This window comes from Mustela nivalis (assembly GCF_964662115.1).
Source record: "Mustela nivalis genome assembly, chromosome: 5".
In the NCBI taxonomy this organism is placed as follows: Eukaryota; Metazoa; Chordata; class Mammalia; order Carnivora; family Mustelidae; genus Mustela; species Mustela nivalis.
Window position 1 is genome coordinate 84984749 of NC_139024.1, and position 20138 is coordinate 85004886.

Sequence of the window (20138 nt, forward strand, 5' to 3'; positions counted from 1 at the left end):
CAAGTGATGTTTTAGGATTACTATGAAAAACATTTAACTTTGTGGACTCCCTGAAAGCCTCTCTAGGCCTGAGGGGATCTTTGAGAACAGCTGATCTAAAAAAAAAAAAAAAAGAAAGAAAGAAAAGAAAAGAAATCCTTAATTGTGGTAAAACTTCTGGGTGGTTGAAATTTCTGTGAAAGGTCCTCTTTCTTGGTCTTTCTTGGTCTCCTTCTTCACGCAAGAAGACGGGGTTGTGTCCTCTGGCCATCTAGGACCTCCTCTCTCTTGTTTTCAGCCTCCACTCCTCACTGCTGACGGTCAGAGTCCCAGATGTGGCTGAGTCAAGGGTAGCTCTTCAACCAAGAAGGGAGAGGCTAACGCCCTAGTAGTGTAACTGTGGTCTTGTGTCTACCCTGACTTGCTTTCCCAAGTCCGGGGAAAATTGATCTTGTTTGCTGGGAGCCCCGAGGCTGCTTGAGTACAGGCCTCCCACTGCAATGAGTACCCTCAACAATAAAAAACATTTTCTGGCTTCTTAAAATGGTTTTTGCTTCTGTTATGTAAATAGGTACCAAGGCATTTGGCCAAGATACTGAAATCCATTGCTTCACATAGAGATAATTGTAGTAGGGGGGGAGCATTTTTGCAGACGGATACATGGTGTAAGTACATACTTTCAGTGGCTCATTGTAAGTGATCTTCAGGAGACAGGTGAGGCATAAAACCTGCCTGCAAACATTTTCAAAGCTGGCACATGAAGGTGAGCTAAAACTCACTCTGGTTGACTAGACCACAGGTTCGTATTACCAGAGGAGCGGGGCCAGGATCTTGGGATAATTTGAGCTATCCAGGCTTGGTCAGGGCCACTTCCCCAAGTTCTCTGTTCTGGCAGTTCTCTAGCAGGGACTGAACGCGAGGGATGTCACTAAGTGGTTTGCTAAATGGGAAGGAGTTTGTACTAGAGCAGCTAAAACGGTTTCCTCCTCCAAGATCACTTACCTTTTAGTGTCCTTTATTTCACTTCTGAGAGATGTATTCTTGAAAATGTGGCTGTAAAGTGAATTTTGTAAATTGAAATATAATTATACTATTGACTTCCATGGTAAAAACGCAGCCACATCACTCAAGAAGAGACTACCGGGTCCCGGAAACCTAATGAAAATCCTATGTAAGACTGCAACACATCTTTCTTCTTATTAATAAAAAGATAATTTTAGGCTGCAACAATAACCATATTCAAAGTAAAATCAGTACTAACATTAGATTTTCAAGAGTTTCAGTTTTTCCTAAGCTTGTCTGTATTGCAAAAGAATTTTCTCATTTAAAACTGTAAGTAGGCATAAACAATGAATTCTGTTATGCTGAAAATAAATAAATAAATAGCCGTAAGTAGGGCAAGGTGATTAGTTTGGGGCTGTTAGCATATTAAAAGGTAGCTGGGTTATTGATGTGACATGGTGCCAGTACCCGGGCTGAATTTCCCACTTATGGGGGCTGCAAAAGTATTTCCATAATTTCCTTCTTCCTTCAGTGTGAATTTCTACAGAGTAGTCATGATTTAAAGGGGGCTGGAGGTTGAAGGGCTCACGATGGGAAGGAGGCAGCGGAGCCTGTAAAAATGTAAATTCCAGAACCAGGAATTTAGGAGGATGCCTGAAGGTTGGTATGGTGACTGTGTTAGGGACCTCCACCAGCATGTTTGGGATTGCAATATCATTTGCTCTCCCTGCCCAGACACTCCCACCTGGACTGTCCGATTTTATATCACCGCTTCCCTGAGTTTGTGCTTCCCCTCTTCATCCGTTGTTCATTAGAAGTGGCCCAGCTGCAGGAAAGGGACACGTCAGCACCATGGTTGCTGAATGGGACACTTCAGCACCATGGTTGCAAACGTGTTCTGGAAAATGAGGGGAATGGCCCAGATGAGCCTGAAGTCCATCGTCTTTAACATTCCATGACTCAAGAAGGGGGGCTGTGGGTGTCTCCAGCAGAGAATCCTGCAGCTGGCTTTCTGGTGGTTCTGTGGACCAGTACATCTCTCTAAATTCTGTCCCCCTCCATGCGCCTCTCCTTACCCTTCCTATACTGGCATCTTGATTGTGGCAAGGAGAAACTTCAGATCTTCGTATGAGTTCTTGCCGATATTCGTAGTCAGCCTTTTCTTGGGGATAGGTCACTAAATTCAAATATGCATATATATTGGCTTATTTTCCAATAATTATTATATTTTATTATTCCCAGAACCAGATGCTTTTATATTGATCTCTTCGAATGGTCAATAAATGGTATACTAAAGGGGCAAATGACAGGTGCTTAATGGCTCTCACACAAAGTCAAATATTTTCATTGATTAGATTAGGAAAGGCTCTCTTGAGACCACCTAACCAGGGCAATAATGATCTTAGGAAGCTGCAACCAATGATTCATCGGTTGCTTGCTCTGTAAAGATTTTGGCCATATTAACTTTCTGTGACATTTCTAATAACGACTCTGTAAGCATTATGAAAAAAAAAAACATGCCAAACTGTACTTTTACAAAGGTTAGATTGCAAAAGAATATTTAACTGACACTTAGCACTTAATCATTTGAAAGGGGGAAAAGGTACAATTTTGTTTCAGCTTTTTAAAGTACATTTCCAATTACCAACTAAGTACAATCAGTAGGGAATAAAAACCATTTTAGTTGAACAGTAGTTTTTGAGGCCTGGAAAATGGGGAATTTAATGTCAAGTTTGGTTCCGCAAGAGATATTTTAGAATCCATTTGGTCTAGTAGAGATATATCCAGAGGAAGAAAAAGAATAGAGAAAGAAGAGCTCATTGGAAGAGAAATGACAGATGATTTAAAAAAAAAAAAAATCCTTTCTTGTATGCTTTTTTTTTTTTTAAGGTAAAAGCTCGTTTGATAAAGATGGGACATCTCAATTCAATGAACATATTTCTTAGACAAGAAATTGACAGAATGCAAAAAGTCATCTCAATACTTCGCAGTAGCCTGAGTGATCTAAAATTGGCCATTGAAGGGACAATCATTATGAGTGAGGTGAGCTATGATCTCAATTTTCATTTCCCTCTTTTGTTGGTGTTGCCCATTCTTATCTTTTCACTCACTCCTTTTCAGAATTTGAGAGATGCCCTGGACAACATGTATGATGCTCGCATACCTCAGATCTGGAAAAGAGTGTCCTGGGATTCATCCACACTGGGCTTCTGGTTTACTGAACTTCTGGAAAGAAATGCTCAGTTTTCTACTTGGATATTTGAAGGGAGGCCCAATGCATTTTGGATGACTGGTTTCTTTAATCCCCAAGGTAGGTGCTCATAAGAGAGTGGGCAAAGTGGGAGGATGAGGGTGTAGTAGCGCTGTGTAATAAATACATATGATAATACCACTGGAGGTACAGCTTGCTAAGTGCTGAAGACATGTTTTCAAATGCTGGAAACCACAGATGAACCTTCTGTATTTGTTTTATAAATTTGATCTGAAATTCATTCTATCATTGCTTCCATAATAATGGAAGCAACCCTTTCATTTTTCTTCTCATCTGCCTCAGCAAGCCTGTGGTTAGGACATGTGAAATAGTAAAGTATTGTTCAAATCCTAATTTTAAATTTTTATGAAAATGACAAACATGAAGCACCCACATAGGCAAAAATTGTTTCCAGATTTCAGGAAATTAGACTGATTTCAAAAACCATCCTGTGGCAAAATTTTTGTGGAGTGAACTTCTAGAGTCTGTCCCTACTCAGATCCCCCCCTGAAATTGTGCTTTGTGATTCTGCTGCATTTCTTCCTTCACTCTAGACATTTTTACTAAATTACTGACTAGATGTCTATTGAAATAATAATAAACTATATATCATTTGGCAAGCTCATCAAAACCACCATGGTTAGTGTTTCAGACTTTAAAAATGTGGCATTCAGGGGCGCCTGGGTGGCTCACTGGGTTAAGCCGCTGCCTTCGGCTCGGGTCATGATCTCAGGGTCCTGGGATCGAGTCCCGCATCGGGCTCTCTGCTCGGCAGGGAGCCTGCTTCCCTTCCTCTCTCTCTGCCTGCCTCTCCATCTACTTGTGATTTCTCTCTGTCAAATAAATAAATAAAACCTTTTAAAAAAAAATGTGGCATTCATAAAGTTCTGAAACATGGCAACTTTTTTGTCTACTATAATGTGGATAGTTTTACTTGAAGTAATTATTTCTTTTAAAGTTTTTATTTAAATTCTAGTTAGTTAACCTACAGTGTAATATTAGTTTCCTGTGTACAATATAGTGATTCATTGCTTCCATGCATCACCCAGTGCTCATCACAGCAAGGGTGTTCCTTCATCCCCATCACCTGCATCACCCATCTCTCCACCCCCTTCCCCTCTGGTAACATAGTTACTGGTCTGTTTCTCTGTTTGCCTTTCTCTCTGTGTATTATTCCCTTTGCTTATTCATTTTCCCCCCTTAAATTCCATGTATGGACGAAATCAGATGATATTATCTTTCTCTCACTTATTTTGCATAGCGTAATATTCTAGCTCCATCCATGTTGTTGCAAATGGTAAGATTTCATTCCCTTTTTTATGGCTGAGTAATATGCCTGTGTGTGTGTGTGTGTGTGTGTGTGTGTGTGTGTGTGTATGTGTGTGTGTCTATAACATCTCTTCTTTATCCATTCATCAGTTGATGGACACTTGGACTATTTCCATAATTTGGTTATTGTAGATAATGCTGCTATAAATATCAGGGTGTGTGTATCCCTTTGAGTTAGTATTTTGTATTCTTTGGGTAAATACCTAGTAGGGTCATTGCTGGATCATAGAGGAGTTCTATTTTTAACTTTTTGGGGGAACTTCCATACTGTTTTCCAGAGTGGCTGCACCAGTGTGCATTCCCACCAACAATGTTCCCCTTTCTCTCCATCCTTGCCAACACCTCATGTTTCTTGTGTTGTTGATTTTAGCCATTCTGACAGGTGTAAGGTGATATCTCTTGTACTTTAGATTTGCATTTCCCTGATGATAAGTGATGCTAAGCATCTTTTCATGTGTCTCTTGGCCACCTGCATGTCTTCTTCAGAAAAATGTCTATTCATGTTTTCTGCCTATATTTTAATTGGATTATTCATTTTTGGGATATTGAGTTTCACAAGTTCTTTATGTATTTTGGATACTAACCCTTTTTAGGATATGTCATTTGCAAATATCTTCTCCCATTCTTTAGGCTGCCTTTTAGTTTTGCTGACTGCGGAAGATTTTTATTCTGACGTAGCCCTAATAGTTTATTTTTGCTTTTGTTCCCCTTTTCCCAGGAGATATACCTAGAAAGAAGTTCCTCCAGCCCATGTCAAAGAGGTCATTGGTTGTGTTCTCTTCTAGGATTTTTATGGTTTCAGATTTCATATTTGGGCCTTTAATCCGCTTTGAGCTTATTTTTGTGTATGGTGGAAAAAGTGGTCCAGTTTCATTCTTTTAAATGTTGCTGTTCAGTTTTCCCAACACTATTTGTTGAACAGACTGTCTTTTTACCATTGACTATTCTTTCTTGCTTTGTTGAAGATTAATTGACTATGTGATTGTGGATTAATTTCTGGATTTTCCATTCTGTTCCATTGATCTGTGTGTCCATTTCTGTGCCAGGACTATAGAGTCTTGGTCACTATAACTTTGTAATATAACTTGAAGTCTGGAATTGTGATGTCTCCAGCTTTGCTCAGCTCTTCCAAGATTCCTTTGGCTATTCAAGGTCTTTTGTGATTCCATATAAATTTTAGGACTGTTCGTTCTAGCTCTATGAAAAATGCTGTTGGTATTTTGATAAGGATTGCATTAAGTGTATAGATTTCTTTGGGTGGGTTAGATTTTTTTTTAATTTTTTATTTTCAGCATAACAGTATTCCTTGTTTTTGCACCACACCCTGTACTCCATGCAATCCGTGCCCTCTCTAATACCCACCACCTGGTTCCCCCAACCTCCCACCCCCCCGCCACTTCAAACCCCTCAGATTGTTTTTCAGGGTCCATAGTCTCTCATGATTCACCTCCCCTTCCAATTTCCCTCAACTCCCTTCTCCTCTCCATCTCCCCTTGTCCTCCATGCTATTTGTTATGCTCCACAAATAAGTGAAACCATATGATAATTGACTCTCTCTGCTTGACTTATTTCACTCAGCATAATCTCTTCCAGTCTCCATTCCTGATTAAAACGCTTCAAAGTATAGGGATAGAGAGAACATTCCTGAACTTCATAAAATCTATCTTTGAAAGACCCATAGCAAATATCATCCTCAATGGGAAAAAGCTTACAGCCTTCCCGTTGAGATCAGGAACACGACAAGGATGCCCACTCTCACCACTCTTGTTCAACATAGTATTATAAGTCCTAGTAACAGCAATCAGACAACAAAGAGAAATAAAAGGTATCCAAATTGGCAATGAAGAAGTCAAACTCTCTCTCTTCACAGATGACATGATTCTTTATATGGAAAACCCAAAAGACTCCACCCCCAAACTACTAGAACTCATACAGCAATTCAGTATCGTGGCAGGATACAAAGTCAATGTACAGAAATCAGTGACTTTCTTATACACTAACAATGAAAATACAGAAAAGGAAATTAGAAAATTGATTCCATTTACTATAGCACCAAGAACCATAAGATACTGGGAATAAACCTAACCAAAGAGGTAAAGGATCTGTACTCGAGGAATGACAGAACACTCATGAAAGAAATTGAAGAAGACACAAAAAGATGGAAGACCATTCCATGCTCTTGGATTGGAAGAATAAACAATATTAAAATGTCTATACTGCCTAGAGCAATCTATACTTTTAATGCCATTCCGAGCAAAATTCCACCAGTATTTTTCAAAGAGCTGGAGCAAATAATTCAGAAATTTGTATGGAACCAGAAGACCCCAAATCGCTAAGGAAATGTTGAAAAACAAAAATAAAGCTGGGGGCGGGGCCCCTGGGTGGCTCAGTGGGTTAAAGCCTCTGCCTTTGGCTCAGGTCACGATCTCAGGGTTCTGGGATCCAGCCCCACATCAGGCTCTCTGCTCAGCAGGGAGCCTGCTTCCTCCTCTCTCTCTCTGCCTGCCTCTCTGCCTACTTCTGATCTCTGTCTGTTAAATAGATAAATAAAATCTTTAAAAAAAAAAACTAAAAATAAAAATAAAACTGGGGGCATCACGTTACCTGATTTCAAGCTTTACTACAAAGCTGTGATCACCAAGACAGCATGGTACTGGCATTAAAACAGACACATAGACCAGTGGAACAGAGTAGAGAGCCCAGATATGGACCCTCAACTCTATGGTCAAATAATCTTCAACAAAACAGGAAAAAATATACAGTAGAAAAAAGACAGTCTCTTCAATAAATGGTGCTGGGAAAACTGGACAGCTATATGTAGAAGAATGAAACTCGACCGTTCTCTTACACTGTACACAAAGATAAACTGGAAATGGATAAAAGACCTCAACGTGAGACAAGAATCCATCAGAATCCTAGAGGAGAACATAGGGTAGGTTAGATATTTTAACAATATTTGTTCTAATGATCCATGGTCATGGACTGTCTTTCCAGTTTTTTCTTTCCAGTTTTTCAATTTCTTTCATCAGTTTTTATAGTTTTCAGGGTATAGGTCTTTCACTTCTTTAGTTAGGTTTATTCCTAAATATCTTATTTTTTTAAATGCAATTGTAAATGGGATTGAGTCCCTATTTTCTCTTTCTGCTGCATTATTATTGGTGTATAGAAATACACCTGTACCCCTGGGGATAAAAATATATGTTTATAAAAAATAAAAAATTTAAAAAAAATACAACATTTCTGTACACTGATTTTGTTTCTTGCAACTTGACTGTATGAATTCTAGCAGTTTTTTGGTGGAGACGTTAGGATTTTCTGTACAGAGTATCATGTCATATGCAAATGGTAAAAGTTTGACTTCTTCCTTGATTATTTGAGTACCTTTTATTTCTATTTGTTGTTTGATTGCTATGGCTAGGACTTCTAGCACTATGTTGAAAAAAAGTGATGAGAGTGGACATCCCTGTATTATTTCTGACTCTAGAGGAAAAGTTCTGTTTTCCCCTATTTAGGATGATGTGAGCTGAGGACTTTTTATAGATGGCCTTTATTATGTTGAGGTATGTTCCCTCTAAATGTACTTTATTGAGGGTTTTTTCATGAATGGATATTGTACTTTATCAAATGCCTTTTCTGGATCCATTGAAAAGATTGTATGCGGGCACTTGGGTGGTTCAGTCATTAAGTGTCTGCCTCTGACTCAGGTCATGATCCCAGGATCCTGGGACGGAGCCCCATTCCCTGCTCAGTAGGGAGTCTGCTTCTCCCTCTCCTGGTCCCCTTCCTTGTGTTCCTTCTCTTACTATCTCTGTCAAATAAATTGATAAAACCTTTTAAAAAGAGAGAAATGATCATATTATTCTTACCCTCTCTCTTATTAATGTGATGTATCACATTGATTGAATTGTGAATATTGAGTGATCCATGTATCCCAGGAATACATGATTGATTGTGGTGAATGATTTTTTTTTAATATATTGTTGGATTAGGTTTGTTAGTATTTTATTGAGGATTTTTGCATCTATGTTCATCAGAGGTATTGGCCTGTGGTTCTCTTTTTTATGATGTCTTTATCTGGTTTTGGTATCGGGGTAATACTGGCCTTGTAAAATGAATCTGGAAGTTTTCCTTCCCTTTCTATTTTTTGTAATAGTGTGAGAAAAATAGGGTTTCTTTGGACAATTTTAACATAATTTTTAAAAATATGTTCTCTAGATAATGCTGAGTGAAATAAGTCAAGCAGAGAGAGTCAATTATCATATGGTTTCACTTATTTGTGGAGCGTAACAAATAGCATGGAGGACAAGGGGAGATGGAGAGGAGAAGGGAGTTGAGGTAAATTGGAAGGGGAGGTGAACCATGAGAGACTATGGACTCTGAAAAACAATCTGAAGGTTTTGAAGGGGTCGGGGGTGAGGTTGAGGGAACCAGGTGGTGGGTATTGGAGAGGTCATGGATTGCGTGGAGCACTGGGTGTGGTGCAAGAACAATGAATACTGTTACGCTGAAAAAAAGTTTTAAAAAAAGTTAAAAAAAAATGTTTTCTTAGTCACCAAATAAGAATATGCATTAACTCTTTTTTAAATGTTTGGTAGAATTCACCTATGAAGGTTGTCAATTTCTTCCTGATTCAGTTTTGGAAGTTTATGGGTTTCCAGGAATGCATCCATTTTGTCTAGGTTCCTTAACTTATTGGCATGTAACTGTTGATAATAATTTCTGATGATTGTTTCTATTTCCTTGCTGTTAGTCATGATCTTTCCCTTTTCATTCATAATTTTATTAATTTGGGTCCTCTCTCTTTTCTTTTGGATTAGTTTGGCCTGTGGTTTTTCAATCTTACTGATTCTTTCAAAAAACCAGCTTCTCATTTCGTTGATATTTTCTAGTGAATCTGTAGTTTCTATCTCATTGATCTCTGCTCTGATCTTGATTATTTTCCTTCTTTTGTGTGGGGTTGGCTTAATTTGTTGTTGATTCTCCTGTTCTTTAAGGTATAAAGAGTAGAGAGCCCAGATATGGACCCTCAACTCTATGGTCAAATAGTCTTCGACAAAGCAGGAAAAATTATACAGTAGAAAAAAGAAGCTTTGCACAGTGGCATTATCATAGCCAATGAGGTTTATCCAAGGCGCAATTATTGCTAATTGAAAAAAGACAGTCTCTTCAATAAATAGTGCTGGGAAAATTGGATAGCTATGTATAGAAGAATGACACTCAACCATTCACTTACACCATATACAAAAATAAACTTGAAATGGATGAAAGACCTCAATGTGAGGCAGAAATCTGTCAAAATCCTAGAGGAGAACATAAGCAGTAACCTCTTTGACATTGGCCACAGCATCTTCTTTCAAGATATGTCTCCAAAGGCAAAGGAAACAAAAGTGAAAATGAACTTTTGGTATTTCATCAAGATCAAAAGCTTCTGCACAGCAAAGGAAATGGTCAACAAAACAAAGGGGCAACCCACAGGATAGGAGAAGATATTTGCAAATGACACTACAAAGGTCTGATATCCAAGATCTATAAAGAACTCCTCCAACTCAACATACACAAAACAGATAATCACATCAAAAAATGGGCAGAAGACATGAACAGACACTTCTCCAAAGAAGACATACAACTGGCTAATAGACACATGAAAAAACATTCATCATCATTAGCCATCAGGGAGATTCAAATCAAAACCACACTGAGATACCACCTTACCCCAGTTAGAATGGCCAAAATTAACAAGACAGTAAACAACAAGTGTTGGAGAGGATGTGGAGAAAGGGGAAACCTCTTACACTGTTGGTGGGAATGCAAGTTGGTGCAGCCACTTTGGAAAACTGTGGAGACACCTTAAGAAATTAAAACAAACTGAAGGTTTAGGAGAGGAGAGGGTAGGGGGTTGGGTAAGCCTGGTGGTGGGTATTATGGAGGGCATGTATTGCATGGAACCCTGGGTGTGGTGCATAAACAATGGATTCTAGAACACTGAAAAGAAATAAAAAAAGAAAAAAGAAAAAGAAAATTTAGAGCTTCCTTATGACCCTGCAATTGCACTACTACTACCCCAAAGATGCAGATGGAGTGAAAAGAAGGGCCATCTATACCCCAATGTTCATAGCAGCATGGCCACAATTGCCAAACTGTGGAAAGAACCAAGATGCCCTTCATCAGACGAATGGATAAAGAAGATATTGTCCATATATACAATAGAGTATTATGCCTCCATCAGAAAGGATGAATACCCAACTTTTGTATCAACATGGACGGGACTGGAAGAGATTATGCTGAATGAAATACATCAAGCAGAGAGAGTCAATTATCATGTGGTTTCACTTACTTGTGGAGCATAAGGAATAACACAGAGGACATGCAGAGATGGAGAGAAGTGAGTTGGGGGAAATCGGAGGGGAGACAAACCATGAGAGACTGTAGACTCTGAGAAATAAACTGAGGATTTTGGAGGGGAGGAGGTGGGAGTTTGGGGAGCCTGGTGGTGGGTATTATGGAGGACAGGTATTGCATGGAGCACTGGGTGTGGTGCATAAACAATGAATTTTGGAACACTGAAAAAAACTAAATTAAAAACAAAAAAGAATTCACTTATGAATCCATCTGGTCCTAGATTTGTGTTTGTTGGGAGTTTTTGGTTATTGATTCAATGTCTTTGCTGGATATCTGTCTATTCAAATATTCTATTTCTTCTTGTTTCAGTTTTGGTATTTTGTATGTTTCTAGGAATTTATCCATTTCTTATATCCTGTCCAATGTGTAGGCATATAATTTTTCTTAATATTCTTTTCTAGTTGTTTGTATTTCTGTAATGTTGGTTGTTACTTCTCTTTCATTTGTGACTTTATTTATTTGGGTCCCTTTTCTTTTTGATAAGTCTGGCTAGAGGTTTATCAGTTTTATTAATTTTTTCCAAGGAACCAGCTCCTGGTTTCATTGATCTGTTCTATTGTTTCTTTAGTTTGTATATCATTTATTTCTGCTCTAATCTTTATTATTTCCTTCCTTCTGCTGGCTTAGGGCTTATTTGTTGCTATTATCCTAGCTCCTCTAGGTACAAGGTTAGGTTGTTTTTTTGAGACTTTTCTTGCTTCTTAAGCTAGGCATTTATTATTAATACGTCCCTCTTAGAACCACTTTTGCTGTATCCCAAAGGTTTGGGACCATTGTGTTTTCACTTTTATGTGTTTCCATGTATTTTTAAAATTTCTTGTTTGATTTCATGGTTGGCTGATTCGTTGTTTAGTTGCATGTTACTTATTCTCCATGTATTTGGGGTCTTTCCAGATTTTTTTCCTGTGGTTGACTTCTGGTTTCATACCTACTTGAGGTAATTCCTGGCCAAAATAAAGTTATGTTGGGTTCCTTACAGTTCAGCACCTTATAGCTCCACTAGTAATACAATCTAAGAAATATTCACATGTACAAATTTAGGAAGCATTATTGCTACTCACAATATGGTTGACTCTCATAAAATATTAAGTGAAGGAAATAAAACAGAACACATTACAGTGTGTTATACTGTATACATTATAGTCTATGTGTAATGTAGGTATACTGTACAATTCCATTTATACAATGAATCAAAACAGGCAAGACAGAAATCCATGGTGTTAAAAGTTAGACTAGTGGTTGCCCTTGAGACAGAAGGCAGTAATTGCAGAAGGGCACAAGGAGATTCCTGGAGGTCAAGGAATGTTCCATTTCTTGATCTAGATGTTGGTTACATGGCTATTCTCCTGGTGAAAATTCATCAAGCTGCTGTACACTTACAACTTGTGTAATTTTCTTTGTGTAAATAAATAATAGTTCAAAAAATGGTACATCAGGGGCACCTGGGTGGCTCAGTGGGTTAAAGTCTCTGCCTTCAGCTCAGGTCATGATCTCAGGGTCCTTGGATTGAGTCCCACATTGGGCTCTCTGCTCAGCAGGGAGCCTGCTTCCTCCTCTCTCTCTGCCTGCCTCTCTGCCTACTTATGATCTCTGTCAAGTAAATAAACAAAACCTTTTTAAAAAAAATGGTACACCAGAATTGTTCTCCATACACATACATTTATTCACTTCATGCATTTTCAAATATCTAAACATTTTCTAAACTTAAACACTAACCATGGCTGTTTTTATGAGCTTACAAAACTATACACAGTGTACTATTATTTTAATAGGCTTTAGATTTGTAAAGGACAACTCCTAGATTTCACTTATCTATTTTTCTCCCAGAATTTCCACTGAATTTGGGGAGGAAACATTTTTATTATGGTTCTAAGATTGTGAATCTATTTATGAATCTCTCTTTCCTCCTTACCAGCCCTCAATTTGAGTGAGCTGTCACCAGGTAATTCCTGGCTTGAGGGCCTGAAGAAATAACACTTAACTTAATTAGGGTTGTCTAACCATCTTCCATTTGCCAGCCCTTCCGTTAGGTGCTTTCAATGGAGAGAGATTTGAGACCCAATTCACCCCCTAAAGGAGCTCGTAATCTGATTGGTAAGACAGACCCATCAGCAACTTTAACATAATGCGATAAGTGCTCCACCCAAGTGAGAACTGAGTGCCACAGTAGTACAGAGGACAGGGAGATGAATTCGGCCAAGGAGAAGAGTTTCCTAAGACCAGAAGAGCTTTACACAGGAAGCACAGAGTAGGATTTGCAGGGACTCCAGAAAAGGGCATTCCAGCCAGAGGCTTGAGGAAAGAAGGACAACAGTATGGCCAGGGTTCAGGAAGAGGGAGCAGAGGAGGGTGGCAGTGAGGCTGGAGTGCAGAGTCTTCTGGTGGAGGTTAGGCCACATCATAAAGGCAATTGGAAGTCCACAGAGATCACAAGATAATCCCAGGGGAAGGTAGAGGGTAGGCTGGAATATGGAGGTCCAGAGCAATGAGACTTACCAAGTCCAAGGAAGAGAGCCTGGGATCTTAACCAGGTGAAGAGGAAGGGACAGATTTGATGGGGAGATTAAATGGGGGATCTTTGAGAGAACAGAGAGTGGCAATGGCTGGGATTGAAGGGCTGTTCTAGACAAGAAGCCCTGGAAGAGGGACAGGTTGAGAGGAAAACAAGAAACACTCGAATTGTCAGCTAGTGCTGGTAGGACATCCAGGAGGAGAGGCGTGTTGGCCCACTTGGAGTTCAGGAGATGGATAAAGATCAGTGATTTTTAAAAGGATGTGAGGTCATTAAGTACATTTTTTATATTCAGAAGCCGAGAGAGAAGGGTTGGTTGATCCCTGGTTTTCCATAGATGCAGACAAATTAAGTCGTGTATCACAACACACAATCTCTTTCAATGATTGCTTTTTTCCCCATTAGAATTATGACTTAAAATAGCAAAGTATTAATATGAACTAACCTTTAATTGTTACTATTTCTTAAGAAATATTAACAAGCCAGAACATTTACAGAAATACAAATACAGACATACATGTTTTCTCTCTTTGTTCATGATACTAATCCTTTCTCTCCTCTTCATTTCTATTTTCAGCTTAAACTTTGATTTTTTTCTCTCATGACTCTCCATGTCTTAGAAAGCCCTGGACTTATTTAAGCATGTTACCTTTACACACAAGCATATCTATGATTGCTTTCTATTTATAGCATAGAAGAGCAGAAGTCAACTTTCTCTGCACACTAATCACTTGTCTACTTCCTTTTCCTTCTCTTGACATGAGAAACAATTTACTTTCTGTTCCATATTACCTGACCAAATCTGGAAAACATAAAGATTACACTAGCTGCATGCATGTTCACAGGCAGTGTGCCAGCAGATAAAGTGCTTTCCAATTGGAAGCCTCTCTGGTTACTCTTTGACCTTAATAATTGATTTCTCAGCATGACTAGATCTCCTGGGTTTTATATATTCTAATCTAGTCTCCGTTGATGAAATTTCTTTCTTTGGCTCCAGGTATTTAAGCAAATGGGGTTTTTTAAATTAAAAAAAAAAAAAACATGTTTAAGTAAAACACAATGCAGTTTGGGTAGGCCATAGTTTAATCACAAATACATATAGTCAGAATCACCTAGGCTATAAGACATACAAAAAAACATTTACATATATGACCATTCGTTTTATGCTCCTATAATACAGCATCCAGTAATGTCTGATGTATTTTTCCCATCATGCCTCTGGTGATTGCTCCTCGGGCCTAAGTGACTTCAGGACCCACATTGCCACAATGACCGGTGACAGGACTTGCGTCCCCCACCCCTAACACACAGTCTGTGCCTGAGCCGATGCTGTTTATAGCATTGCTCCTTTGCCTTATGGTGGCCTGATATTTTGTCAGTCTTACTTGAAGAGACCACATCTGCCAGCCGCCATGGAGTGGTATTTTCAGCCCCTTTCACAGTCGTTTCTTGTAGCAGTTGATGAGCTCAATCATGTGTCAGTTCGTTTTGATTATGAAAGTGGTCAAGTTCTCTCTATCCATGACCCCCATAACATTTGTTCGATGGCTCGGCTTTTGGCAGCACATGGATTTACCTCCCAGTGGATTCTCAGGGCCAAGAGACCTTTGTGCTCTGCTGGGGTTTCCCAGCAATCATTGGTACACATGTTCACATATTGTTTAAGATTGTGCTTCTCAGGATTCTTGAAGGATTTGTTCGGTCGCTGGTTCCTACAGGTGTATCTTTTCAGAGCATCATGTACACCTGATTGATTCTCATTTGTGTGTGTGTTTGTGTCTGTGTCATAAGTGGGGACTATGAATTATGAGCTTGATTTCAAGTGGGTATTGACCACCTTGTAAAACCTCTTAATTGATGGCCATGGTTTACCATTTGATGTTAGGTATGACTCACAGGCACTGCTAGTGCAGAAGCTGAATGTAGTCTCCAGCCTCATACCTCTATAGGAAATTGAAGCATGCAGTATCATTATTCTCCAAATATTTAACTCAGTCTGGAGCTTGATGCCAACTTGCATTAGTTTTTCTCTTTTCTCTTCAGTGTCTCAAAAAGCCACGTCAGTCTGTCATAGCAGATATCAGTGACAACTTATATAGTGGTACAAATCAAGATTTTCAGAGAGGATTTTACTGAAGCAAGGGATACGTTTTGTCCTGTATCTTTTGATACAGTAAAATCATCTACAATCTCTTGCCTGTGAATTTGTTTTCAGGCAACATCATCAACTAGCAGCACTCTCTGAATGCTTGTCTTATAAAAGCCTGTTATTTGTGGGGTGGAAAAGTACACTGAGAGTTAACAGAGCTTTGTGATTGGAAGGAACTGGGAGATTTCTTCTAATCCCATAACAATCCTAAGCATACCCCATGGCTATAGTTTTTGCAGAACCAGAACGGACTCTAACTGCAGGAAGCCAGGTAAACCTCAGGGTGCTAAACCTCTATCTGAGTGATAGTCCTTACCTGCTCTGTCTGCAGGCCACAGAATGATAAGAGGACTGGACATCTTAGAAATGCCTCCAGATTGAGTAACAACCCATCTTCCTTGCCTTCGTGTGGGAGGGGCTTAGGTGCACCTGGCTTCAGTCACAACCACATCCCTTATCATTCTAGTTTCTGTACATGTTTATCTTCCTTACCAACAGTCTAATCACTTGTAATCTGGCCAGCCTCATCATTGTTCTCTCCAGGGCCACCAAATCTAGTGACCTTCTTGCCAACTTCATTCCCCTTCACTATACTAGAATGTCGATTCTGGAAACTCTTTCACACTTTGGTTTTCATTTATTACCTTCCTTGTTTCTCCTTCTCCTTCTCCTAGGACTGCTTCTTGGTCTACTTTGTAGGTTCTTCTCAAGCAAGTTCTGCCCTTGGCCCTGGTATCTATGTGGATGACATCAGCCATTCTCACAGATGTAACTATTTATCCCTACTTTTGACTGACTCATCCAAAGTCCTGGTTTAAGATTCTGGTTCTTCACTTCCAACTGCCAATATAGAATATTCCATCTTCCTGTGAACCTTACCAATACTACCATCACGTCACCTTCCTCCTAAACCATCCTTACGAAGATTCTGCTACATTTTCTTGTGTATCGCCATGTTCCAGATCACCCAGTTCTTGTGAACGGTCCTCTCACATGCAAAGAGCTTGGAAGAGGGAAAACAAGAAAGCATAGTGTGGTAGCAAACAAGAGGGGGAAGTAGGAAGTAGTGACAGATGCTACTAGAGGTCAAGTAAGATAGGACCAAAAGTGGTCAGATGACTTTATTGATAAGGAAACTGTTGGTAGAGGAAGTGTCAGTGGAGTAGATGGAGAAGTGGAGGAGTGAGACCTCAGGTGAGTGAGTGAGACAGCAGGAAACAGAAAGACAGAGTATGGACAGGAAGGAAAATTGTCTTAATTTCTCAAGAAATTTGGCTTTGAAGAGGACAAGCAAGTTGGAGGAGTGGTTGTAAGAAGATAGGATTCTCTTTTTTTTTTTTTTTTTCTTTTAATGGTAGGAGAATCTTAAATCTATTCAAATACATGTGGGAAGAAGCTAGGAGAGAGAGTAAAAAAAACAGAGAGTGCAAAGATAACAGAGAGGGGTTAAAGAGGCAAAGAGGGAATGGCTCCCAAGTAGAGGGACGCACTCCGAGCAGGTGGAGGGAAACCATACCCGTTGTAGTAAGAATAATAAGGAAGGAAAGAGGGTAGGTGCAAGTGAGTTTGTCAGATTGATGGCAAGAAGTTAAGGCACTTCCTGTCTGACACTTTCTATTTTCTCCTTGAAGAAGGAGGCAAAGTGATTTCAGGAGCAAGAAGGTGTCAGAAGACAGATTTAAGAAGAATGGCAGGTGTTTGAGAAAGTGGGCTACTGAGGGAGACAAGGAAATATTGCTGGGTGGTTTTGAGAATCCCATCAGGGCTAGTCGCAACTACGTAACTATCTATTGTTCAGTGGCCTGGGATAGGCGTATGAAGGGGGACATTTGGATTCACCTAGGGTTGAGGTTTTGCTGGGCAGGTGGTGGAAAGAATGGATCTAGATGGGCAGGAAAGAAGTAAAGGAAAGCTGGAGCTCAGGAGGTCTTCAGAAAAGATGAGTTTGGGGAATGAAGGGGTCAAGATTCTGAATGGAGGCTGAAGCAGCCCAGATGATGGAGAATGCTTAGCGAATGGGGGCAGACAGTATTTGGGGTATGTGGCCAGAGGATGTGCTTGTCAGAGCACCAGAGAGTCTCATAAAGGATGAAGGAAAAACTGGAAAGGACTGTGTTTTTAGAGTTGAGCAGGGCTCCAGTAAGAGGAAGAAGATGGAATGTCCTGTGCAGAGGTGGGAAAATGGGAGAGTCGGTTAACCATCGAACCACTCCTAAGGGAACACTGGAAGGGTTTGGCTGGGGCAGGGGAAAGGAAGCATAAAGTAGCACACAGAGAAGAGAACACAGCTCAGGAAATTAACACTTTGGTGCATGGGGAATGGTGGATGAAGCAGAGGCCACCATTAGGCCCAGCTTTCCCACTTGAACTCAGGTTCTGTTGGAGCCAACCGTGTCCTGGATTAACAACATGCCAGAGAACACGTGTGCCTCAGGGGACTTTGGAAGGAGTTCGCTTCTACTACTGACAGCCTTCCTAATGTTTTGCTGGTACTGTGAGGCATTTCTGTTCCTACTTGTCAAATTTGTTCCTTAAAAAAATGTGGGTCAGTGAACTGTCCAGTAGCCTGCTGTGGAGATCTTTCTACAGAGCAGTGGCTCTCAGATCCGCCTCTCCAACTGAATGACCTGAGAGACAATTAATATATAGTAATGCCTGGAGCTCCAGACTAATTATATCAGAATTGGTGAGGAGGCCTCTGGAGGAGGCCTCTGGAGTCTGTACAATCCGTTTCTTAAACTCACCTGGGTCATTCTAATGTGTGAAGAAACCCAACCTTAGACTTGCTACCTAGTATGTGGTCTACCAGCCAATGGCTTCTGTATCACCTGGGAGCTTGAGAGAAACAGAGAACCTCAGGCCCCACTCTTGACCTACCTATGGAGTCATAATGTGTGTTAGATATGAGCTCCTTCCCCAGCAGATATCTATGAAACATAAACGTTTGAGAAGCCCTGCCTTGAAACTGTGCTGATGCCGGGGTCTCACCTCTAGATTCTGACTTCATTGATCTGGGCTGTGGCCTGGCTTCCCAGATAGTTCTAATTTTCAGGCAGGTTTAAGATTCCCCACCTTACAGCATCTAGCAAAGCATCAGGAAAGCTGCCTGGTGCCTTTTGATTCAACTGGGTGGATCAACCCCATCTTTGTTTAATGATTTCTGACCTTTATTTAACTTACTAATGAACTCCGTTTGCTTCTCATTTGGGGAAAAAACTGCCTGTCATACACTTGTGGCAGGAACATCATTTCTCCTCATCTTTGGAGATGCTACCAGGAGGCTTGGTAACTAATAAGACAGGAAATATTGCCCAACCTAAGGCCCATTACATAAGGACTGGCTCATTTATTAAAGAAAAAAAATGGCTGATAGGACCGTCATTACAGAATACCAGCCTCCTCCTGATCAAACAGAGACAAGCAACCTTCCCGATTAGTTGTTTCTTTAGGCTTTTCTTAGGCCTTGTTTGAAGTGACACTTGAACTCTACAGCTTTCTTTAAGCTGACTGACTACACTCGTCAAACAATAGTAATTAGTTTGCTGAAATGTTGGGTTACTACTGTTATAGGAATTAAGACATAACAAGTGTTACTTTAGACCTGAATTTCCAAAGTATAACCCCAGCTTAACAGTGAATTTTTTAAAGAACATACTTGACAAGTGTTTTAAGATTTCATTGTGCTGTATGAGTTTGAAGGGGAAAAAAATTTTTTTTTTCCAAAACATCTCATTTGGACTGCATGCAACTCAGATGTTTGAATAGTCAAATCACCCATTTCCATGTGGGTGGTTATATCTCATGAACAGAAGTTTATTATTGGTGAAGACTTTCCCCAGCTCGCTTCAGAGTCAAACATATGAATGCATGAATCACTTTTCCAGCACTGATGATTGAAATTTTGTTTAAGAATTATTAGAACTAAATTGGTGCCAAGACAAAAGTACTGCTTTTCAAGTTTTTATAAAGAAAAATGGATCAATAGTCTTTTAAAATTATACAGGCTTCAGAAAACACAGATTTTGATTCCATTAGCCTTGATATTAGTCGACAAGAAAGATGGTCATTCATTTTTTTAAATTCAATAATGAAGATTTCAGTGGATTTACTGCAGTTTGAATTCCACAAGATCGTGTTTTTCTTTTCAGGAAGCCAAAGCAAAACTATGAAGACTTGAAAAATTATGTGTCTTCTCCATGTTCTCTGGGTGAGAATGGCCCAGGGAATAGTTCCCCTACCCTCCACTTTCAGGCCTCAACTACATTTATTTAACCTTTTCCTTTCTTAACAGCTCAAGATAATCTGTATTCCAGATCCCATCTACCAGCATCCTAAGGGTGTTGCCTAAATCAGGAGGGGTACTGTTCACATAAACTAGACAACATCCTGCGTACTCCCCAGTAGGGAGGCGATAAGAGATGCTCTCACCCTAATGGCATTCGAGATTTTTAGAGCTTTCTGACAATGACAGAAGTCTTCAAAGCAGATGTGTTACATGAGTGAGAATCCCACGCATG

The 20138-nt window shown here is 39.8% G+C and overlaps 1 protein-coding gene across 1 annotated transcript in view; it reads left to right on the forward strand.

Moving 5' to 3' along the window:
* The window catches only part of DNAH8 (dynein axonemal heavy chain 8), a 343899-nt gene that overhangs the window by 314356 nt on the left and 9405 nt on the right, over positions 1–20138 (forward strand). Inside the window, exons 90-91 of the mRNA XM_082729671.1 lie at positions 2872–3024; positions 3103–3292. Of these exons, the coding sequence (XP_082585797.1) occupies positions 2872–3024; positions 3103–3292 (343 nt within the window). The remainder of the gene's footprint in view (positions 1–2871; positions 3025–3102; positions 3293–20138) is intronic.